At 42.7% G+C, this 24923-nt stretch overlaps 1 protein-coding gene across 3 annotated transcripts in view; it reads left to right on the top strand.

Moving 5' to 3' along the window:
- The first annotated feature begins 243 nt into the window (after positions 1 to 243).
- Positions 244 to 24923, top strand: part of SORCS1 (sortilin related VPS10 domain containing receptor 1) — a 507270-nt gene continuing 482590 nt past the window's right edge. For 2 of the 3 annotated variants that reach the window (XM_064595254.1, XM_064595253.1), the window contains exon 1: positions 244 to 960. In XM_064595254.1, coding sequence (XP_064451324.1) covers positions 403 to 960 — 558 coding nt within the window. In that variant the 5' untranslated portion in view covers positions 244 to 402. The remainder of the gene's footprint in view (positions 961 to 24923) is intronic. The other variant, XM_064595255.1, reaches the window with a different exon arrangement.

The following is a 24923-nucleotide window of genomic DNA, read 5'->3' as shown; positions in this document are numbered from 1 at the left end:
CCCGCGAACCCAAGGGGAGGGCCGGCGACGCATCCAGTCCCCGCAGCCACCCGCGCGGCGCAGCTCGGCGGCGGGACGCGGCGCCCGGAGCCCCGGCAGCTCCCGCCCCCCCTCCCGCGCCGCCCGCCCGCCCGCGCGCCAGCGCCCGCTCCGCCCGTGACTTCAGTTCAGCTCCACCCCCGCGTGGCGGCGGCTCGCTCGGTCCGAAGCCGCGCTCGGCACCAGCCCAGCCTGGGCAAGCGGCCGCCACCTGCCCGCGCCGCCTCCGCCCGCCCCCTCCGCGGCCCAACTTGGATGGAGTTGGGGTCCTGAGCGCCTGCCCCCCGCAGCCGGCCCGCGGAGAGCCCCGCGCCGCCGCCCCCGCTCCGGCCCCCTCTCCGCTCGCTGCTCTCCGCTCCCGCGATGGGAAAAGTTGGCGCCGGCGGCGGCTCCGCAGCCCGGCTGAGCGCGCTCCTAGCCGGCGCGGGGCTCTTGGTCCTCTGCGTCCCGGGCGCCTGCGGCGGCGGCCCCTGCTACCCCCAGCTATCCCCCGGCGCGGCCCCGCGCTGGGCTGCGACCCCAGGTGGCTTCCCTCGCCAGGGGCCGCGAGGCAGAGCTGCTGCCACGCCCCTGCCCCTCCTTGGGCGCCCCCTGTTCGCAGTGGCCCCCGGAGACCGAGCGCTGTCCCTGGAGCGGGCCCCCGGCACCGGGGGGTCCGTGGCGGTTGCCCCACGCTCTGGCCGGCGGAGACGGAGTGAAGCGGATCCCGGGAAGGCAGAACGGGGAGAGGGCGCGAGTCGAAGCCCCCGGGGAGTGCTAAGGGATGGAGGGCAGCAGGAGCCTGGGACTCTGGAGCGGGACCCGGACAAAGCCACTCGCTTCCGGATGGAGGAGCTGAGACTGACCAGCACCACGTTCGCGCTGACAGGCGACTCCGCACACAACCAAGCCATGGTCCACTGGTCTGGCCACAACAGCAGCGTGAGTAGATGGGGACTGAGGGCAAGGGGTGAAAGATGGAAAGGGTTAAAGCAGAATGTTGTGTTCTGATGGAGAATTTGGGGAAATGAGGTTTCTGGACTTGAGAGATGCTGCAAGCTAAAGTCTTCCCTGCCCACGTCCCCTAGGAGTTAATGTCACCTATCAGGAGACCCATGGCACCATCAGAGTCCTCTCAGAACCCCTCAAAAGCTTCAGACTGGGCAGGCAAATCCCTGTTTCCTGTTTCCTGGTCTCATTGGTGTAGTAACAGAGCTGAAGACAGGCAAACAGAGGGGGTTAAGTATTCTGAATGTGGAGGTGAATGGGTTAAATTTCCAGGCAGGATGACATTCCTTTAAGTGACTTTCCTTTTACTTGCTAGACTTATGGGTGAGCACAAGTAAGATCAAGAAGACTTTACCTATAAGCTTATTTTTATGCAAAGCTTCTAACCCCCTCTTCCCCAGAAGGGAAGAGATATGCAGCGGACACTAAGGTGCCCTTAATGTATTCTCTGTTTCTGGGGACCAAGTGGATGCAAGTTTCAGGACAGGAACTCTCTAGCATCTTCTAACAGCACCAGCCAGTGTGTTTTGAGAGCTGGGGCTTTCCAGCCTGTGAATGAGTGGTTGTTCTCTGGCATGATCAGTCCCGGGAAGATCAGATATATCCCAGTGACAACAACCCCCTGTTCTTCCCCATTGACTGACCTCCTCTAGAGAAGAGCACAAATAAAGACTTAGCCCTCCTTTTATGAAGGGACCAGGGGGATTGCTGGATTCCCCATGCTGACACTGGGGAGAGTGGGTGCAAGTCCATGAGCATTGGCCACGTCAGGGGAGGTTTTAGATTTTTGGAAAAGCCTGCATGTCTGGAATCTGGGGTAGCTATTCCAGCTTAAACTGCACCTAGAAAACTTCAATGAGCTGAAATAGTAAAGATCCAGCTTTGATGGTAATAAGTGAAGATGATTTAAAAGTGTGGAAAGTTCTCTGAGCTGCCATTAAGCAGACAAGAAGAACATAAAAACCAAGGATGGGTAAAATGAAAAAAAAAAAATCAGAGTTTCAGCTTCCATCGGGTTATTGAGATTGTAGTATTCGTAACATGTACAGTCTATGCAGCCTGGTACCTTTCAAAATGTTTTCAGTTGTGATGTCATTGCCAGAAACCTTCCCAGGGAAGTGCCACTTTAGTGAGTTGTGCTCATTGTCAGCTTTTTAACGAAAGTTGTGAATGTTTAAAATAATAGTCTGTCGTCGTGGGTTCTTTGGGTATATAGATATAAACTGTATTAAGGCAAACCATGATAAATGCTTTTTTTTTTTTTTTTTTTTTGCATTGATGTCTCTGTCCTGAGAGGATCAGCAAGGTTTTCCCTACAATTCAGCTCTCATGACCGAGGCTATGGTTTTCTATGGTTCTCAGGAATGATTTAATCAAATAATTGAAGCTGAAATTCTTTCCATTCAAGTTCCGGAGACCCTTGCCCTCATTTCTTACCTTAACTATCATATCTTTCATATCAAAACCACTAAAATTAATCCCCCAATTTGAACTCAAATCTTCTTAAACTGAATAACTTTCACACTGCTTTAAGTGATTAACTCAAAGCTTCTGGCTTTAAGGGGAGATTTTAAACACATCAAACATTATATCTGGTTGTATCGAGAAGTAAAGGACATTGGACTCAAAATATTTCTGGCTTTTAATGTAATTTGAGCTGTAAAGTATCACGCACCCATTAGACTAGTTCATCTCTTGAAAGATCCTGGAAAGAGCTGGAAAAGGAGAATACATCTTTGGCAAATTTTAAACTCCATTTAAGAAATGGCGCCAAGCACTGCCAGCCTTTTTTATTTTTTATATGATACTTATAAGCACAGTCCCACTTCTTAGGGTCAGGTCGTGGATGGGCAACATGCAGGCATGTCTGAGATAATGTAGCAAATAATCAAGGTAGTGCATGTGAAAGGTTTGAGCATTCAGATCATGTTGCTAGTGAGATTTCTACCCTTTGAAGTTTTTAATTCTGTAAGGAACCCCCCCCCCCCCAGCCCCAGCTCTGCATCCCTGCCTGTTTATACACAAATAGGTTTTTTTTTTTTTTTTTTTAGCATATATATGCAGATGGCAGAGGGAGAACTATAGTCTTAATCCAGGTCCCACAAAACAAAACTGGCCCAGATTCATAGGAGACACAAAGTTTAACAATTGTTTTTAAAGGAAGGAAGGCAGAAAAAACTTTTTCTGGGCAACTCTGTGAGGTGAAAAGCTGTGTGGAGACTTGAGTTCTAGTTCTGCTTATTTGTGGTTTGATCTTGGCAAGTTGATTGCACTCTGAGGGTGAATTTCCTCATCCTTGAAATGGGGTCCATGCCAATTCATTACATGCCAGGTTGCACATAAGTGTGTTGTGATTGTCAAGAACAGTACGGTACACCTGTTTAGAACTCTCAACTTACAGCACTTCACGTCTCCCTAGAGCAAGAAATCCACTAACTTAAACCTGAGGGCAACACTGTGGGGCTCTCATTTTCTTCCCATTTAGATGTCAGTCCCCCTGTAAATCCACCCCCTGACCCACTCAGGGCCAGAGGCAATACACATCCTCTGAACCTGTCTCACCTTTAGCTAAAAGCCTTGTTAAGTAGGGTTTCTGATTACAATAACACCTGCATTAAAGCTGTAAATGTATGGTAATTATAGGCTGCCTGTCATACTTGTGAGGAATTCTGGATGTTTCTCTCGCCTCCTTTCCTTCTTCTTCCTGCCCCCTCCACTGTTGGACTTGTGCAGTTGTGTAAAGACATGACTGTTTTGCCTCATCCGTGGGAGTGATGTGATTCCTCTATACTGCAGTCTAGCTTGATGGAAAGTGTTGCTAGAGTTGGTGGAACACCTGGGGGATCTTTTGGCATGAAAGGTGCTGGGTATGAATCATTTGTCATGAGCTTGGTGTCGTAAGCAAGAACATATTGTTCCTACCCTACTCATCCTAGGCATGCTGTGCCCTGATCTAAATTTATACAGTAATCCTTAGTTTGTTAAAATATATATTTGTCTATATATGCATGTGTGATGGGGCATGTGTTTATTCTTTATTTCCAAGAAATTTCAAAGTGCCACACTTATTAACCCTTATAAAACCCTTGTTAGGTAATAGGTGAGTGGCAAGTGTTAATATTGATTATTCATATTTTTATTCTGGAGTCAATTTGAGTATTTCAGTTCACTGTCTTGTCCTTTTCTTACCGGAAATAGTGTCAGAGGCTTTTACTTCTATTTTGCCATTATGATACTTTAATGCTGTATTAGGATAGACCACGATGATCTGGTTGATTTCCATGTACCACTTTGTCTTTCCTTGTTCTGGGACTTGACATTTACCATCCAACCTTCATGAATAAACTGAGTCCCAACTTGGGTCAGGTTTTGGGTAGATGCCTTACGTTCTATCATCACACTTAATTTTCACAAAAATGTTATGAGTAGATATTCTTATTCTCATTACATAGAGAAGCAACCTGAGGCTCTGGAAGCTAACTGAGTTACTGAGATGGTACAAAAGGTCAGTGGCAAATAGGGGCTGGCACCCAAACCTCACAGACTGGCTGGTCTTAAAGATTTTCAGGTAGGACAGAAGAGCTCAGACCTCTTGGAGTCAGTATTTTAAATAATCCTCTCTTGGGGTGGATTTCAGATGATGCTGGAAGAGGGCGCAGTGTTAGCTGGGAGCTCCATCTCCTTGTAGAAAAGCAAGGGTTTTAACACGTGCCTGTCACATTGCACTCTTTACCTTAAGTAGTGATTTGGTTGTTCTCTTATCCGCCTACCTCTTCATCTTTAGTGAGACATGGAATCTGCACCTGGTGATTCATTGAGCACGAGGTAACCTGCCATCATTCTGCACTCAGATCTGGTGTTCTTCACGAACAGATTCCTTTTCTAAGTGACTTACAAACCTGATTTTGGAGAGAGGTTGCATGTAAACACTTGCTTTGACTGTACATTTAAACATATTTTTTACTTTTTAACAAAGTAAAATGATAAACAATTTTAGCTTTCTCTAGCAAGCCCACATATTTCCTTCTCTGATCGGTGCTTTATGCTATTAGTGAATGTTAATGTGGTGTGACATGGAAGGCAGTGGGTTTGGAGCAGACAAATTTGAGTTTGAACGTTAGCTCTCCTGCTTACCACATTCTGCCTTGAACAAGACATTTAAATTCTTGGAGCTTCACCTTCCTCCACTAAAATATGGGGATAGTGTGTCTTTCGCAGGCTTTTCTTGCAGATATGACATCACGTATGTGAAGTGGCTGGTACGTAGTAAGTGCTCAATAAATGCTCTTTGTTCTTTTAATTGCAGAAATAATTCTCCACTGGCAGATAAGAATCCTGAGTTATAATCTCAACTGTGTACAACAATTAGATATGTAGTCATAATGTGGCCTCAACAGTTTCATCCTCTGTAAAATGATGGAAATAGACCAGAGCACCACAGAAATCCCTGAGGGGTTAAAATTAACTTAACAGTTTGTGCAGCGTGCAGGTATTGTGCACCTACTACATTTAAGTGCACTAGGAGTGTTGGGGATGCACAAATGACACAATGACCTATACCCTTGACCTATAAGGAGCAAGCCTTTCATTCACGTGATTCCTCCTTTTTTTCCATGGTTCATGTGCGTATCTACTTATAGGAATTCAAAACATTTAAGATCCAAGCAGGCATTCATTTCAATGCGTGTTTGCAGCAAAACCTAATTTATTATATTTATTGTATCACATCTTCATGTTAAGGAATTTTTTATCTTTGGACAAAAAAAAAATTCTTCATATGAAATTGGGAAGTCAGTTTCTCTTAAGATATTTAAGGGGTTTTCTAGAGGAAAACGACATGAATGTTGACTCTGGGAACTTTCTCCACATCCTTTTATAGAAAACCCCCAGAAATTCATAGACTAAGGTACAAAAGCTGAGGGACTTATTTATTTAATAATTATTTAGTAAGAGAAGAATAATTGCTCACCTTCAAGGAGAGATTGCCATGTGGCAACATTATGCTAAGAAGCTTACACAAATTATCATATTTACTTTTAATTCTACAAATATGCATTGAGTCCTAATATTTGTTAGACACTGATAATAGAGATATATGTGGAGTGATGCACGAAGGTGAAAAGAAATAATATGCGCCCTCAAAGCGCTTTCTGTCTTGTACTCAAAGAATCCTCTGAAGAGGCAGCCGAAGCTAAGTGTCCTCTGAGGGCATAGCGTGCTGTAGGAGTTCAGAAGAGGATCAGACATCTACAAACTGGGGTGGTCTTCAAACTTCATTGCAGAACAGGTGCTTCAAGTGAACCTTGAAATGGAGATAATATTTTGATTAAGAGATGGAGTATTTATTTATTATGTTACGTTAATCACCATGCATTACATCATTAGTTTTTGATGTAGTGTTCCATGATTCATTGTTTGCGTATAACACCCAGTGCTCCATGCAGAACGTGCCCTCTTTAATACGCATCACCAGGCTAACCCATCCCCGCATCCCCCTCCCCTCTAGAACCCTCAGTTTGTTTTTCAGAGTCCATAGTCAAGAGACGGAGATTTTTACAAGGATATTTTGAGCTGAATGGTTAGTGTGACTGAAGGTCAAGGGTAGAGATGTATAAATTCCTATGTATTCCAAGAAATTAGCCTACATTAAATGTAAACCATGTTTAACTGAAGTTTTCGTCTTAGAAATAGTTTAAAAAATACTCCTTAAGCAAAAATATACACATTCATCTTCTGGTGACTTTGGGTATAATCCAAGCCCAAAAAGAAAATAAAACCAGGGTGGTCACTTAAAGATATGATTGTGTTTATTGCCTTTATTTGCACATTAAATCTCAGCTGGAGACATCATTGTTTCATTTTTACCTAGACATTTGCCACACACAGTTTTCTCCAAAGGGCTTTCTTTTGTTTAAGTCCTTGGTCAGAAATATCATGGGCCCGGCTGCCCAGAGGGTAAATTAATTTAGTTCCCAGCCAGCTGATGTTAAATCACTAAACATACGTAAAATGTTTATCCTGTCTTTGTGTATATCTCAATTACTGTTCTGTATCTCTGGCTAGAAAGAGTGGAGAATGCATCTGTGTGTCCTAGAGAGGAAACGAGCCAAAATGGTGTTGCTGCAGTGGCCAATGGTGATGGCAGAGAATAGGCGTGGTCAGTGTGAGGGGGAGCCAGGTGCTGTGGTGGAGGAATGGTTACTCTGAAGGGGGGTGCGCTGTGCTCAGGTGGGCTGAGAGGAATCGTCAAATGGTCGGCAAGAAACAAAGGTGGAATCTTACTGAGCAAGGTTTATGAAGAAAGAACAGAGCCTCTTCTAAAAGGTAAGTAGAGAGAAAAAGGGCATGAATGTTCTGTAGGAAATCCCACGTGAAATTTTTCATGTGTATAAAAGTTATTGTGTCTGTTTCTATAGTACTCCTGAATGTTGTTATACCACTTTCGATCAGTTATAGCCATTTCCTTTGCAAAATGCTTCAGCTTTCAAAGATTGGAATATTACTTCCCCTACCTGAGTTTTTTGTTTTTTTGTTTTTTGTTGTTGTTGTTGTTGTTGTTGTTTTCCACCAAGGGCCTATGAGATAAGAAAGGCAACTATCATCTACATTTCTCAGGTAGGGAAACCAAGGCACTGCTCTTAATAAGCAGGTCAGTTAGTGGAAGAAGAGGGTCAACAACGCTTTGTCACACTGTAGACTGATTCTTGGTTTGGCCCGCCACTGGCTTTCCACAGGCAAGAGTTAGAACAGCTGCATCCCGGGGCACCTGGGTGGCTCAGTTGGTTAAGCGACTGCCTTCGGCTCAGGTCGTGATCCTGGAGTCCCGGGATCGAGTCCCACATCGGGCTCCCTGCTCAGCAGGGGCGTCTGCTTCTCCCTCTGCCCTCTTCCCTCTTGTGCTCTCTGTCTCTCATTCTCTCTCCCTCAAATAAATAAATAAAATCTTAAAAAAAAAAAAAAAAGAACAGCTGCATCCCAGCCTCTCGGTTTGCCTGAAGCCTATGCACCTGTGTCTATAATGTTTGCCGATGTTTGAGGAAGTGTGGATATTGGCCACGGAGCTCCTGAGTTCTAGGCTCAGCTGCTCAGGTTATTTATACTGGGCTTCAGTGCAAGTGGCCCTATGAAGAGTCATGCTCTTGGCATTGTTTAAACCGTTCAGAGGGAACCTTAAAAAGAGATGATGGGACTTTCTGCAAGCCAGGTCTCTGGCAAAAACCCATTCTCCATCTTCCACGGCTAATGGACTTCAGAGATCAGATTACTTACAACTGCGCTAGTTGTAGCAGGGGCTTGGGGGCAAGAGGGAAATAGCCACCTCTTCCCCTCCTTAATTGTCTGATGTAGAGGAAATGCCATTTAAAATTACATTAAGTATGGTCTAGTCAAGGGAATGTCAACATTTGGGGACAGCAGTAGCCAAACTGAAGGGTGCCTGTTGAAACTCATGGATTTTATTTGTTCAAGGATTATAATTGAGTTACCAGCTATTGCCTTTTCTACTCCTTCTGACTTTGGGGGTAGGGGTGGGGATGTGAGCAAAGGAGAATTTGCTGAACACCGTGATAGCTCCCTATGGCCAGATAAGGTGTATCGATTATAATAGAATCCCCTCTTCACAATACTATAAATAACCACCAATTTAGTGAGCAGCTTCCCTGGAAGTACATTCTAGAGCATCACATTATTTCACTCCATCCTCCCACCACCATAATACAAACGAGGTATTATTGTCCTCATTCTAAAGTTGTGGAAAGTCATGGCTTAAGGAACTTGCCCAAGGTCACCCAGCCGTAGGGTGGCACAGCTGGAATTTGATTTTTGCCCTTTCTGGCTCTAAAGCTTTTTCTCTTTGATCACATTGACCTTCTGTAAGGGTTCAGTTCTGAGTTTCTTTAGGGAGAACCTCACAAGTCAGGGCAGAGGGGTCCTAGGGGAGCTCCTAGCACAGGAACCCCACCTCAGGGTTTTCCCTGTCCTATCCCGATCTCAGGGCACTAACCTGATACATTTTACTTGGTAATAAGCTTCTTCATGATGGAGCTTGATCAAAGCCTTAAGGGCCATCTGTCCGCATGAGTGGCTCTCCTGGGGTTATTAATATGGGTCGTCTTGTTATTGTAGGAGGATATGTAGGATGTGCTATTTGGTTTCTCCCTGCTGGTTAATGAACCTAGAGTGACACTGTGGGCAACTTATATGCTTTGTAAAGAAAGTGCTAATAAGAGTCATGTTATTAGACCACCAACTAATCCCGTTGTGCCCTGAAGCCAGTGGATTGATGCCTCTAGTCATCTTCCCCTAACCAGAGTAGCAGAGGCTACTGAGACACAAAATTGTGGGCCATAGATCCTTCTGCTTCAGGGTCTTTGGGGGAGGGTTGGGTGGGTTAAATGCAAAAGGTCTTCCCCTTAACACTTCCCAAGATACATTCTTTAATTTTTTTTTTTTAATCTGTTTGAGAGAGAGCCTATGTGCAAGAGTGGAGGGGAGGAGCAGAGAGGGAAAGCAGACTCCCCACTCAGCAGGGAGCCCAACTGGGGCCTCAATCCTAGGACCTTGAGATCATGACCTGACCCGAAGGCAGACACTTAACTGACAGAGCCCCCAGGAGCCCCCCAAAATTACTCTTGATAAGAACCATTAAAGGGGAGAAAAAGCTATTTTAGGCATGGTTGTCACCTGCTTAGAAACCTATCTGTAACCCTGTTTACCCTGACTTACGTTTTGCTGAGTTGATGGGAGAATCCTGAACTGGGCAGCCATGGGAACCTCAGGCAGCATTTCTCAAAGTCTGACCTCATGGGACCTGCTTTTAAATCTGTTGATGGGGACTAGGAATCTTTATTTTACAAATTCCCTTAGGAACTCTATAAAGATTGAAAATCATTTCCCTAAAATTCATATGTGAGTTTTGGGGTCCATGAACCCCTTCCATTGTCTGCACAGTGTATAAGTATCAATATGCTTCACTTTTCCCCATGGCAAGCTAAAGCCCACAGCTTTTATCAGCTTCTCCATGGAAACTATGACCCCAGGGAAGAAGACCTGGTGTGACATATTGTAGGAGAATGAGAGACAATTACAGGGGACAGCGCAGGTCCCCAGACAGAAGATGATACTTTTTGCCAAATGGTGATATTTTTATCACTGGATGTATTCTAGGCAGTTTCTTTCCTGGATGTCCATATGACCATGAGTAAACCATGTCTTCAGTGGCTGAAAGACTACATTATTTTAACTAGAACACAATGTTTTGTGATGGGGTTGAATTCTTGCTCCACTATCTACTGGATATGTGAACTTGGGCAATTAGCTTTACGACCCTGTGCTTTAGTTTTCTCAATTGCAAAATGGAGATAATAATGGTATACTTTTTATAGGGTTTCTTAATGGTTAAAGGAGACAATAGATATAAAAATGCTGAAAGTGGCATGTGGCACATAGCAAGCAATCAGTAAAGTTTAACTATTATCATCATCATTGTTATCACCATTATTTTGTTAGTATTAATACTAGAATTACTAATGCTCAAGTAGGACCTACTAAATGGTGTTTTTAATATGTTGCTCTTGATATTGCTTCTGTTTCTGCAGTTACATTCTTGCATTCCAGTTCCATTTTATAAATGAGGCCAGGACTCTGTCTTACTCTTTCTGTCATCCCTCTCAAGTCTCCAGCTATTTACACATAATAGTTGTAATAAGGCTCTGGACCTAATTTCCACTGTGTGTGTGTGTGTGTGTGTGTGTGTGTGTGTGTTGGGGTGGGGGTGGGGGTCCATACCAACAAACAATTCCCTGACACCAGCTGGGTGTCTATAATTCAACTCAGTTTTGACACCATCTACCCAGAGATAGCATTGGATTCTACCAGTTAAGGGCTCAGTCCCACAAGACTGCCATCCCCCACCTCCCAAATTCAGATGTCAGGGTGTCTCCTGTGCTTTTGACCAAACAGCTATAGATTAGAAGTTCCAATGACTCTTTCCTTGAGTTTGGTTAATTTGCTACAGCAGTTTACAGAACTTAAGAGAAACATTTCACTTACCAAATTGCCAGTTTCTTACAAAAGGATATAACTCAGGAATAGTCAGATGGAAGAGATGAGCAAGATGATGCCTTGAGCAAGGTATGGGGAAAGGGCATGGTGGTCTCTCTGAGCATGCTGTCCCTGAATCTCCACATGTTTACCAAGCTAGGATCTTTTGGAACCCTGTCCTTTGGATTTTATGGAGGCTTTATTACATAGGCATTATTGATTAAGTCATTGGCCATCAATTCAGCCTTCAGCTCCTCTTCCCTCCCCAGAGGTTAAGGATTGGGACTGAAATTTCCCAACCCTCCAATCAGGGTTGTAACCAGTCTCCATTCTTAGGTGTGATCCCATATTCGTCTCATTAACATAACAAAGGACACTTTCTTTTTTTTTTTTTTTTTTTTTTTAGATTTTTATTTATTTATTTGACAAAGAGAGACACAGCGAGAGAGGGAACACAAGCCAGGGGGAGTGGGAGAGGGAGAAGCAGGCTTCCCACCGAGCAGGGAGCCCGATGCGAGGCTCGATCCCAGGACCCTGGGATCACGACCTGAGCAGAAGGCAGAGGCTTAATGACTGAGCCACCCAGGTGCCCCAACAAAGGACACCTTTATCTTTCTCATCACTTAGGAAATTCCCAGGGTCTTGGGAGCTTGGTGCCAGAGATGAAATGAAGATCAAATGTACATTTCTTTCTTTCTTTCTTTCTTTCTTTATTTTTTTAAAGATTGTATTTATTTATTTGACAGAGAAAGACACAGCAAGAGAGGGAACACAAACAGGGAGTGGGAGAGGGAGAAGCAGACTCCCCGCCGAGCAGGGGATTCCGGGACTCCAGGATCATGACCTGAGCCGAAGGCAGTCGCTTAACCAACTGAGCCACCCAGGCGCCCTCCTTTTTTTTTTTTTTAAAGATTTAATTTATTTATTTGTCAGAGAGAGAATGCATAAGCAGGGAGAGCAGCAGAGGGAGAAGCAGGCTCCCCGCTGAGCAAGGAGCCCGATGTGGGGCTCGATCCCAGGACCCTGGAATCACGACCTGAGCCGAAGGCAGACGCCTAACCGACTGAGCCACCCAGGTGTCCCTCAAATATACATTTCTTATTATAAATCACAATATCACAACTTGCTTACTAAATATTTGCTGTTTTGGGGATGGGAAAATTTTCTAAATTCTAAAGAAAGTGCTTCTAGTTAGGGGCGGCACCTGGGTGGCTCAGTTGGTTAAGTTTCTGCCTTTGGCTCAGGTTATGATCTGGGGTCCTGTGATTAAGCCCCACCCTTGGGCTCCCTGCTCAGCAGGGAATCTGCTTCTCCCTTTCCCTCTACCCCCTCCCCCTGCTCATGTGCATGCTCTTTCTCTCTAATAAATAACTAAAATCTTAAAAAAAAGTTCTAGCTGGTCGAAGGATTAAATTGACAGGCAGAGTAACAGAAAATAAAATTTAATTCTTGTGTGTAGTGAATCCACATAAGCATGAGATTCCAAAGAGAGTAAAGCAAAATGGGGTATATATGTCATTCTGAACTAAGGAGAAAGGGGTATGGGTCTGAGACTTGAAAGAGGAGGAGGACAATTCATGGGAAGATGAAAAAGAAAAAATGTTTGGTAAACAAAATATTTTCTGGACCATATAGAAACAATGGGACACAGAGGGGAATTTTAACAAAGACTTCTCTAGGTTCTTCCATGTCTCCTACACCTCGTTCATGTTATACTATAGTTGTCTATGGGGATAGCTCCCTTCCCAGAGCAGGTCCTCCATCTAAATTCTTTTAGCAGTTGTGGGGTAGGTCAAAAATTCTTCCCAAGTCTTTTGGGCTTTGATTATTTTCAGCTTGAAATAATCTGCACACCAAAGTGGCACATTTTGGGGCCACCAGCCCTTAGCAACTACAGTGTTTTATTTGCTCTTTCCATGGGGAAAATGGCTTTTCACTTACAACCCATGATCTTATTCATGAGTGTTATGGAATATTCAGCCACTAAAAGATTGCTTATGTAAAAATATACATTGAATTGGAAACCCCCTACAAAATACTGGAAAGGGAAAAAAAGGATTAAAACCTAGTACAAATATAAGCCACGTGAAGTCAGGGGGTTTTTTGGTCTGTGTTGTTCCATCAAATATCTCAAGGCCCTAGAAATATACCTGGACATGGAAGGGACTCAATATATTTTTTTTAAATTTTATTTATTTATTTGACACAGAGAGAGAGACAGCAAGAGAGGGAACACAAGCAGGGGGAGTGGGAGAGGGGGAAGCAGGCTTCCCACTGAGCGGGGAGCCTGATGCGGGACTCGATCCCAGGACCCTGGGATCATGACCTGAGCTGAAGGCAGACGCTTAACGACTGAGCCACCCAGGCGCCCGGGACTCAATATTTTTAAAAATTTATTATATACTATAAAATACCACTTTCGTAAAAAAATAAAATAAAATAAAAAAAAGAGGAAGAGTATGATTTGATGTTCACCTGTGATTATAATGAATGTTGGGTTTATAGGTGATGTTTTTCACTTGTCCATAGTTTCACTGTTGTTGTTTTTCAATAAACATGCATTGCTTGAGTTATTTTTAAAAGTTATTTGAAAAATGAAAAAAAAAACAAAACAAGAGAGAGCAGGCGCGATTTTGAACTTGGCCTCATTAGAACCGAATTCCAGGCAACCGAACTAAACAAAGAGCCCACGTTCAAGTTGCCTGATCTGCTTCCAATCACTGTTGTTGGGAGAGAGCTAGTGCCCAGGGTCTTTGCAAAGCAGCAAGATCACTCTGTGTCTCTCTTCGGGTGCAGTGAGCAGCAGCAGGGGCTACCAGGGCCTTTGTTTACCGTCCCCCTTGCTGATTCCAGAAAGAGAGATCCAGAGGTAATTTCACCAATCTGCCTGACCACCCCTTCCACAAATTCTAGTAACCTCCAGGCTCCAATAAAAGAGCATGTATTTTGTTTTAAATCTTAGTCTCTGTCTTGAGCTTTGTCTCCATCTCTAAATCATATATGTACATATGATTGCGTACATAATAGATGTGTGCATCCCCGTGCGTGTCCATATATTCACAGCGGCTTAAGCTCTGATATACAGCACTTAGGTCTCTACCCTTAAAAGTGGAATGTTAGATACTGCTGTAGCGATGGTCACTGACTGTGAGAGCTGAGTGGAAGAACATCTCCAGGACAGAGAGAGAGAAAAAGAAACCCAGGAATGAGAGAGACAGTAGAAGCAGAGCTGGTGAGCAAGAAAGAATAAGAGGGGGAGGGAGAGACAGTATGAGATCCTGACAGAGGCAGAGAGAGACAGCAAGACAGGAGAGGGGGATAAAGAGGATATCTTTAGGATAAAGGGGATAAAGACAGATATCCTCTGTCTGTCTTACAGACAGACCAGAGACAGAGAAAGGCAGATGGAGAGACAAAAAAGACAGAATTATAACAGAGGCATGGAAGCACTGGAGTAGATCATGGAAAAAGAGTAAGAGGTGAAATAGAGAGGAAACGTGTCAGTGAGTGAAGAGAACTCACTATCAACTCCAAGACTTCGGAGTAGAACTGAGTCCTAGTCTAACGGCACCCTTGTCCTGTAGCAACAGCACTTCCCTGGCCGTTACCCTGGGGTCGGGGGACTCATACCCAGCCCTGCTGTGCTGGTAGCAGAGGTGGTCAGCCTTGCATGTGTGGCAGCTTTGAGAGCCAGGCATGTTGGTTAGCTGCGTGTGGGGTAAAAAAGGGGCATGTAGTGTTTTTACGCATGCCTTAAGAGTGATTTCCTGTGGGAAGTGGACCCAGTGGTCTGGATGGTGGAAAGGCAACTTTTAACCTTTCCCTTTATACCAGTCTGTGCTGTTTTGAATTTTTAACATGGGCATGCATTTCTTTAATAATAAAAATACTAAAACATGTTTTAAGTGGCTGTTGGGTCAGTGCTGACTGTGCTGAGCGCTGAGAATACAAAGATGAATATGACCCGACCTTTAACCTCGAGGGTGCATATTCTGGTGGAAATAGACACATAAACAGATAAATTGCAATTTAGTATGATAGGTGCATAATAACTGTAATAGAGTTTTGTGCAAAGTGCTATGGGAGCGAAGATGAGCAGAGAACAACTAATTTTTCCTGAGAGTGGGAGGCAAGGCTTTAAAGGGAGGTGATATTTAAGCTGGTCTTTATACAAGATGAGGAGTTTCGCAGACAGAATAGGATGGACAGGAGGAAAGGCCCCTCCTGCCTATTTTAAACTCCCCAAATCTTAGGTCCTGGATTCATTTTAGGTTGTTAGCACAGTCAACAAGCTGTGACAAGGGATGGTACTCTTCATTATCTCCATGCCCAAGATATTTGGAACGGAGCCTCACAGTATGTTTAAATATCAGATTGGACTCCCCAGTTTAAAAAGTCCTATTAAGTTCTTGACCTCACACTGACCAAAGGAACCTGATGATGCCCCTGAATCTTTGCATACCCATGTATACTTGTACACGCATGTGCACAGATGCACACACACACACGAAATCCTATTGTTATCTGCTCTATTCACGGGAGAATTTGATTAAGCAATGGTGGGATTTTCCCTTGGTTATTTCGTATGTTTCTGCTTTTAAAGAGTTAAAAGTGGGTGTTTCTGTCATTTTCTTGGACATGCTTCCCAAATCATGGGAAGGGGACTTGGGTACATTAGGATGAGTTGGATGATCACCCCTTAGGATTGCAGTATGATTCAAGGCAGTAAGAGAATACCGTAGAGTATTACCTCTCAGTGTTATCAATACTGAACTAGTATGCCTTGCAAATCACAGTGAGAACATATATAAATATATGGGAAAATCCCAAAGAATAAATTTAGCTTTTTATTGGTTGGCCCCTTTTCTTCCTTCTTGTACACAAAGAAGAAAAAAGAAAAAAAGGGGGTAGGTGGTGAGGAAAGGCATGGCCAGAGATAAACCATGAGTGGTTGAAGGGACATTTCCGTGGTCTTTGAGTTCTACCCTTTGTATGCACAGGACTCTCAATGAGACTGTGGTTTAAGATGATGTTACAAGATCCAGATCTGTCTTTAGAGTATTGTGACTAAGGGATTTTTGCCTAACTTTTTGTGCTACTGTAGTCAATTCATTGACTTAGGAATGTCATCATTTTCAGACAGAAATGACTTGAGAATGTGCTTTTCAGCTGATAATAAATATGCCTTGAGGCATATAAATGACCATCCCCGAAGAGTAAGATGAACTCTACTGTGGTCTGAATGTACCCTCCCCAATCCATGTGTAGAAGCCTAACCCCCAAAGTGATGGTGTTATCAGGTAGGGCTTTTGGGAGGTGATTCTGTCATGAGGATGGAACCCTCATGAGTAGGATTGGTGCCTTTATAAAAGTGACCTAAGAAACCCCCTTGCCCTTTCCACCATGTGAGGACACAGCAAGAAGGTGCCATCTATGGAACCAGGAAGTGGGCCTTTATCAGACACTGGATTTTATGCTGTCTTGATCTTAAACTCCCTAGACTCCAGAACTGTGAGAAAGAAATATCTGCTGAAAGCCACCCAGTAGATGGTATTTTGTTATAGCAGCCTGAATGGACTGGACAAGTTCTCTGCCAGTCACCTAAGCTTCATTTCTTATGAGACTCTCCTTGATATTCATTTAAGTTAGATTAAAATCTTAGGAAAAGGAGAAGTAAAAATGGTATTTGCCTTAAAAGCTCATCAACTATGGAAGTACCCAAGTACCTCTTGCTCCACCTAAATGTAGGTTTTGTCATGAATAGACATTTCTCCAAAGAAGACATGCAAATGGCTAACAGACACATGAAAAAATGCTCAGTATCACTCATCATCAGGGAAATACAAATAGAAACCACAATGAGATACCACCTCATGCCTGTCAGAATGGCTAAAATTAACAACTCAGGAAATAACAGATGTTGGTGAGGATGCAGAGAAAGGAGAACTCTCTTACACTGTTGATGGGAGTACAAACTGGTGCAGCCACTCTGGAAAACAGTATGGAGGTTCCACAAAAGGTTAAAAATAGAACTACCCTATGACCCAGCAATTATTGCACTACTAGGTATTTATCCAAAGGATACAAAAGCAGTGATTCGAAGGGGCACATGCACCCCAATGTTTATAGCAGCACTATCAATAAAAGCCGAATTATGAAAAGAGCCCAAATGTCCATTGACTGATGAATGGATAAAAAAGATGTGGTATGTATAAAATGTGTGTGTCTGTGTGTGTGTAATGGAATATTACTCAGCCACCAAAAATAATGAAATCTTGCCATTTGCAATGACGTGGGTGGAACTAGAGGGTATTATGCTAAGCGAAATATGTCAGTCAGAGAAAGACAAATATCATATGACTTCACTCACATGTGGAATTTAAAAAACAAAACAGATGAACATAGGGAAAGGACAGGAAGAATAAAATAAGATAAAAACAGAGAGGCAAGCCATAAGGGACTCTTAACTATAGAGAACAAACTGAGGGTTACTCTATGGGAGGTGAACGGGGGTGGGTTAAATGAGTGATGGGCATTAAAGAGGGTACTTGTGATGAGCACAGGATGTTATATGTAAGTGAGGAATCACTAAATTTTACTTCTGAAACCAATACTACACTATATGTTAACTAATTTGAATTTAAATAAAATCTTGGAAGATAAATAAATAAATTAATTAATTAATTAATTAATTAAATGTATGTAGGTCTTGAAAAATCTGTAAAGAAGCAGCACTTATATTACCATTTGAGGGAGAGGGATTAATTTATCTTTCTTTTACATGTGGGATTTGAGGTAGTTTATTTAAGGCAGGGTTAACAAACTATGACCCACGTACCAAATATGGCCTAAGACTTGAGTTTGTATGGCCCACAAGATAAGAGTAATTTTTACATTTTTAAATGGGTGAGAAAAATAAAAATAAGAATGATAGGTTGTAACACTAAAAGTAAGAATAATAGGTTCTTTCTTTACATTTTAAATGGGTGAGAAAAATAAAAATAAGAATGATAGGCTCTTTGTAACAAACTTATTTGATATACCGTTTTATTGGAACACAACCCTCATTCATTTACATATTATGTAGGGCTGCTTTTGTGCAAAAATGACAAAGTTGAAAAATAAAATGACAAAGTTGAGTAGTTATGACAGAGATCATATAGCTCATAAAGTCTAAAATATTTATCCTCTTCGCTTTTTGAGAAAGATTTGCTGTCCCCTGACTGAGGAGATTGGAGAGCATACGAGCAGTGGGGCATGAGAATGAAGATACTGAAGTTGTTATCTGTGTGCTCACTTGAGGGTGGTCACTTGACCCTGGTTCTCTTGCCTCAGAGGCATACATACTCCTAGCCACTGCAAATTCTCGGTCCCAGTGTGGACCTCTTGTTCTCTGTTTCTGTCCCTTTGCTCACACTATTTCCTCTGCTTAGAAACTTAATCAGCCTTGGTTCTGCCCAGTTAAATCCATTTCATTTTTTAAGTTCTTACTTGGGTATCACCTCGTTGGTGAGAGTTTCTCCAATACTTCCAAGAAGGAGAGACAGCTGAATCTTATGAGAAGAGATCTTATGTCCCAAGTTACTCTCTTTATGTCTCTCTCCAAGCACTGGCTTATATTCCAATCAATGGACAAGGCTCCATCCCATTTATTTTCATATACCAGTATTTGGCACACAGGAGGTGCTTGATAAATGTACTTTAAATAGGGGCACCTGGGTGGCTTAGTTGGTTAAGCGTCTGACTTTTGATCTCAGCTCAGGTCATGATCTCAAGGTCTTGAGATCGAGCCCTGTGTTGGCCTCTGCACTCAGTGGGTACTCTACTGGAGATTGTCTCTCTCCCTCTGCCCCTCACACTCTCTCTCAATTAAATAAACCTTTAAAAATAAAAATAAAATATCAGAACACTAAAGCAGTATAGGATCATTTTATTGGCCTTTTTTGATAGGGAAGGTTACTTGTCAACATTGAGACACCATAATGATGGGCCACCTGGGTATTTTTCACTGTCCTGATTCATGAAGTATAAACTATCTGGATTGCCTCATCCAGATAATTCTAGTAAAATAACCTAAAATTAGACAGACAGACAGACAGACTGAGAGAGAGAGAGATTGAGAAAGCATAGATTCAAACCAAATAAATCAAATTGTGTTGGAGGTGTAGGCTGTGTCTTAATGAAGTCTGATGTTCTAGCTGCCAGGATGTGCTGATGGCTGGTAGGGGTTAGCATTGCCTCAGGCCTGAGGGAGAAAAAATCTTCATGCTCCTAATTTAAGGAGCTGGATCGAGAACCAGTCCCCGTGATGCAGAAGTCTCAGCAAGGCCAGAGCGTTTGAGAAATGGTGAGGACATATTGCATTGTGAGAGATAAAATTGCACTTGTGATAATGGACTGAACTGAGAGCACCGTAACAATGAGAAAATAATTATAGATTAAACAGACATGTTTTTTTCAGGCACATTTACTCAGAAGGGTGAATTGAGGGTTGGTAGATTTCCCAAGTGAGTTTGGACAGAGTGGGAATTCAATTAAAGGTGGGCAAGGACTGCTATGTATTGATGACTTAGGCAAAGGTTGATAAAATGATAACCAATACTTATTGGGTGTTTACAATGTGCTAGGCACAGTTCTTGGTAAGACACATATCAGCAGTAGGAATTAGGCAATGTTACTATCCCCATTTTAGAAATAAGAAACTGAAAAATGGGAGGTTAAATAACGCACCCAAATTCACTAGGATAGCAGAAGGTAGAATTGGGATTTCAATCCAGATGGTTATGGTTTAAAAAGCTCAGCTCTTTGCCATTATATCCTACTGCATTTGGAACACTATGACATTTCATCTTTAAGTAGCTTCAGCTTGTTCAGGTAGTAAATCGTTATTTATCATGTGCCTAATACATGTCAGGCATGTGCCAGACACTGGGAATTTGTTCATGATTATAAACCAGTAATCGTCTTGACCCTCCATGTGCTTAGTTAGAGCTTGGTGGTCCATCCACAGACTCTCTGTAGACTTTGAGAGATTATGATCCAGGACTCCTTTTGAGAGTTAGGCTTTTCAAAACTCCCAGAGCTTACTCATTCTTTAGGAGTTAATTGAAAAAAAAATGTGGGAGAAACATTTTTTTTTTTTAAATGAGATGAACATTGTTAGGCAACAGGTAGAGTTCTGGTTGTCATGGCTAAAATAATGTATTCACAGAAATCTTTGTCCAGAGAGATATAAACACTTAGGGGTTCTCTTGTCATGGACTTTGACAAATTAGTGTTTGTGCGTGGGTGTGTGTGTGAAGGACATTTATAAATACACACACATCTCTGCTTCTGCCTTCATATCTAAATCATCAGCCATACTTATAGCTGGACAGTCTCATTCAGTGTCTCTGCTTTGTTTTCCAAGTTTGAGGCAAATTCTATTATGTAAGTATATAATAAAACTATAGGGCTGCTTTTCTATGAAAACAAAACTGCTTGCCCCAGTTATGTGATTAAGGAAATATTTTCTCTATAGGTGGGGAAAAATGACAAAAGTGTTTCAAATGCAGTAGTAGCTATAGCACTGAATTAAAAGTAGAGCTGGGCACCTGGTGGTTCAGTTGGTTAAGCGTCTGCCTTCGGCTCAGGTCACGATCCCAGGGACCTGGGATTGAGCCCCACATCCAGCTCCCTGCTCATGGGGGAGTCTTCTTCTTCCTCTCCCTTTGCTCCTACCCCTGGCTTGTGCATGCTCTCTCTCTCAAATAAATAAATAAAATCTTAAAAAAAAAAAAAAGTAGACCTTAAGTGAAAGTTATTTAGCAAAGAATTTGGGGTTCTTTATTCTTGCAGTAGTTCAGTACCTTTTCTTACTTGGAGAATGCTCCTTTCTATTTAAGAAGGAGTGCTTGATTTCTTTTTCTAAATCAGGGACTGTTTAAACTAGATAGTGTTGTATGCAACTGCTATATTTCATCCTAACAGCTAAGTGGCCCTAATTCAGTCAGAACACATTTGAATTGTCTGACCTTGGTTTATTATTAAAACGACCCTATAGCTAACATTTTTGTGTCTTTAGTGGACTTCCTTATTTTTAGGCCTGCTTACATTTTATTTATGCTAAATTGCTTGCAAAATCATGGGTTTCTAATTAAGACCTATTCTGTTTCTTTGTTAAAACACTTGGTGCGTGCTACTTAACTTTCCTACACAGTGATTTTTTGTTAGATAGAGTTTCTTAAAATGCAATGTTTGGACTGCAGTCCGGACAGAAAACCAGGATAGTAAATGAGTTCCACATCCTTTAGACAAGACCATTTCTGCAATGTGCCCATCTGGGATGACTGACAAAATGTTTCCTTCCCATAAGTTGCTGGTTTCTGGCCTTTCTCCAGTCTCCTCATTTTCTTGTAGGTGATTTAATTCAGCAACTTTCACTTCACTGTTCCTGGTAGTTCAAATATCTTGTACTAGCCGGAAATGCCTAATGTGTTTGCCCAAGATTTTCCTACCAAACAATCTGCTTTATTCATTGCTTGCCCATGTTTTAACACCACTTCCCACTCACATCGGTATTTATCACATTGTTTGGTGATGGATATGAGCAGAGAAATCAGAATGCTTTCATACCTCCCCTTTTATCCACAGGAAGATAGAGATTATCACCACCTTGCTGAAGAGGAAGGTCCTTTAAATAGCACCAGCACCCTGATAGCTTAATTCTTTAAAAGAGGCACTACAGAAAATCTTGGCATATTGATGTAACCATTTTTTTTCCCTCTTTTTCAAGAGGTGGTGTGGTTATTTGTCACACATATAGCCTTATAATCCTGTACAAAATTCAGGCAAGCAACTGAATGCAAAATGCCTTTGTCCACTCTGTGAAGCTATTGTTTCTCAAAAATTGTGACCACACCTACACAACAGGTTAGAGGAAAACTGCTAAAGGGGGAGAGGAATATGGAGGAATTCAGCAGGTGGAGCTGTTCCCTGTGAAGCAGTGCTGAACCTAGCTCTTGCAGTGGGCTTCAGCCACTCACTGCTGCATGCCCACCCGGGCAAGGCCACGGGCTCTTATTTGTTTGGCAGAGACAAGTTAGCTGCAGGATTATGCTCTCTTTAAACTCAGGCAATCTCCACATGGGTATATCCCTTTATATGATTCTCAGGAACATCATGTGTGGTCAATAAAGGCTTACTAAGAGGAAGGAGAGAATAGTAGTTGAAAATATGGACTGTGTTGCCTCCTGGTTTTGTTTTATATTTACTAACTCTTTGCCTTTTGTTGTAGCATCACATAAACCTTTCATGTGCTTAAGTCTCTGGTAGGGCTGAGAACACAGAAGTAGTCCTCCTCTCAGGTGGCTCACAGTCTAAGGGGGAAGATAAATAGTTAAAATACTTTTGGTAAGTGCAATATGCAGGTATTTACAGAGGAGAAGAATCTAGCCAGAAGGGCGGTGGGTGAGGTGATGACATAAGCAAAGACTTCCAAGAAGAGGTAACATATCATGTCCCTGGTAACGTAAAAGGATAAATGGGAATTTTCAGGTGAAGCAGTGAAGAGAACATGCTCCTTGTGAAAAGATTGGCTCATGTGAGAGCTCGGAGGCACCAGAGGGAACAGATCATGAAGGGAAGGGAGAGCCACTGGCACTCTGTGGAAGGTGGGGGAAGGAGATGAGGCCAGAGGAGCAAATTAGCATCATCTCCTGAAGGGTCTTGCAAACCAAAGAGAAGAACTTGGGATGCATTCTGAGCATATTATGGAGTGATATGATCAGCATTTCAATTTGGAAGAAGAAATATGGTGACAATGAATTGGATGGAGGAAACACTGGAGAAAGAGGGGCTGGTTAGAAAGTGTCTTGTAGGACTCACTCATCAATGGGGCCCATTTGTGAGGCACTGTGTGAACCACTGAGTGCCTGCCTATGGACGATGATGGTGCCTTGTGACTTTCACACATACTTTTCAAGGTAACACTACAGAGGGCAGGGCCAACACACACGGTGTGTCACAAAATATGTGATCAATAGTAATATCCTCTGTCTGTTACGACTTTAGCCTCCATCTTTGGAAACATAACACATATTATCTCAGCAATGCAGAAGCTGGCTAGAGGGAGGTCTGTGGTAGGATTCAGAGTGCCCAGGTGTGGCCCTAGTTTCCCTCTCAAATTTCTGAGTGCCTAATGTGAGTCATTTTAGTTCCTTGGGCTTATGTTCTCCCTTCCAAAATGGAAATGCCAGACTGGACAATAGCAAAGGTCTCATCCATTCTATAGATTTATAAATGTGATCCTACCTATGATCTAGTGATAAGAAGGATTTGAAATTGTATTTAGGAAGTGCTGGGAGAGGAGTCACAGGTGAAACTGGAATTTACACTGATGTTCTAATGATTGAGAGGACTTTGTAGGGATAGAGAGTATGGATTTGAACCATGCTAAGACATTTTAATATAGGTCACTACACAGATAGCATATAAATATAGGCTATGGATAAATGGGCTGAGCATGCAGGTGGTGTTAAATAAATATTCCATATTAATTTTAAGCAGCTTTAACAAACAGATGACATCTGTTTTCCTCTAGTCTCCATGACTAATGCAGTGCCCTCCTTACACTAATGCTTGAGAAATGTCAGCTAATGAAGACGATTTAAAATGCCTTTTTCTGAGCATGGTTGGGCATTTTTGTAAGAATAGCACTAATGTTTTCAGCTGCTTCTTGCACTGCAGGTTTTCTATGCCACAAAATCCAAGTTTCCCACACAATCCCCAGTAGGATTCATGAAAGCAATCCTCAGTGGGATCTCTCCTACTGTCCTTATCTCCCAGGCTCACATTTTAATATCTTTCCTCCTCCCAAAACTCTGCTACATTGTAACACCACAGGACAATGGAGAATGCCCCCAGGGAGGCAGGAAATGAGAGGGCTAGCTACCCCAAGATCCATTTTCCCAAAGTTGAATGGGGGAAGCTTTGGAAGACGAAAGCAGGGGAGGGTAATACAAGATGTCCGATCTCTTTTCCTCCTTCACCGTCTTTTCTGTTTCCTTAGAATTAAGCTTCATTTAAGTGTGTTGTCATGTACTGTGTTGCAAGTCAGGGGGGAGGAATGGGGCTATTTTTCAGGATGGTGAACACTGGTGTTTTTTCTAGTGCTGTGTTCAGTGAAGTCAATGGGATGGTGTTGAAGACAGGAAGTGACACTGTTGCCTCAGCATAGTTTCCCGAGTGCGGGACCTGCCACTCGCACTGCACGGGGGAAGCTCCTGTGTTCAGCATGAAGCCAGGCATCTGGGGAGTTGTGATCAAAGGCGAAAACTCCTCTTTGCTACTGCCAGCCTCTAAAATAGACCCAATTAAGCCCTTAACTAGGAGCCCAAGGGATTCCTCTGTGCCATGCCCATCATCACTTCACACTACCTAGGACTTCCGCATGCACACAAACAAGAAACAGTAATAATAACTTCTTTGCATTACATGATAAAGAGCCAGGAACAATTTTGAGTTAATGATCTGAGCCCTGCCCCAAAGCAAGTCTGCATTCCATAACTACCACCTTCTTGAAAAATAGTCCAATAATCCCTGTTGGGCACACTGCATACTTTCTCAGCTTGTTCTGGCTTGGAGAATTGTAACAGTGCTAACAACTGGCTCAGAGAGGAAATGTTGAAGTTTATGTTCACAGTAATAATATTAATTTGTTCTAATGTTAAATAACATGGTGTGCCCCTCCCCTCCATGATGTCAATCTCTGAAAATTTGGCCAAGATGAAAGTTTGCCCAAAGGATGATCAGTTCAGATGCTTGGGAGCTCAACTTGAGTGCACATGGGGACTTGGCTAGATACTTCCATTCCTTGC

Source organism: Mirounga angustirostris, unplaced genomic scaffold (genome assembly GCF_029215605.1).
Source record: "Mirounga angustirostris isolate CCGP_5_RB_7025 unplaced genomic scaffold, mMirAng1.0.hap1 SCAF_6, whole genome shotgun sequence".
NCBI lineage: Eukaryota > Metazoa > Chordata > Mammalia > Carnivora > Phocidae > Mirounga > Mirounga angustirostris.
Note: the sequence above shows the minus strand (reverse complement) of the source record. Positions and strands in the feature narration are given on the sequence as shown.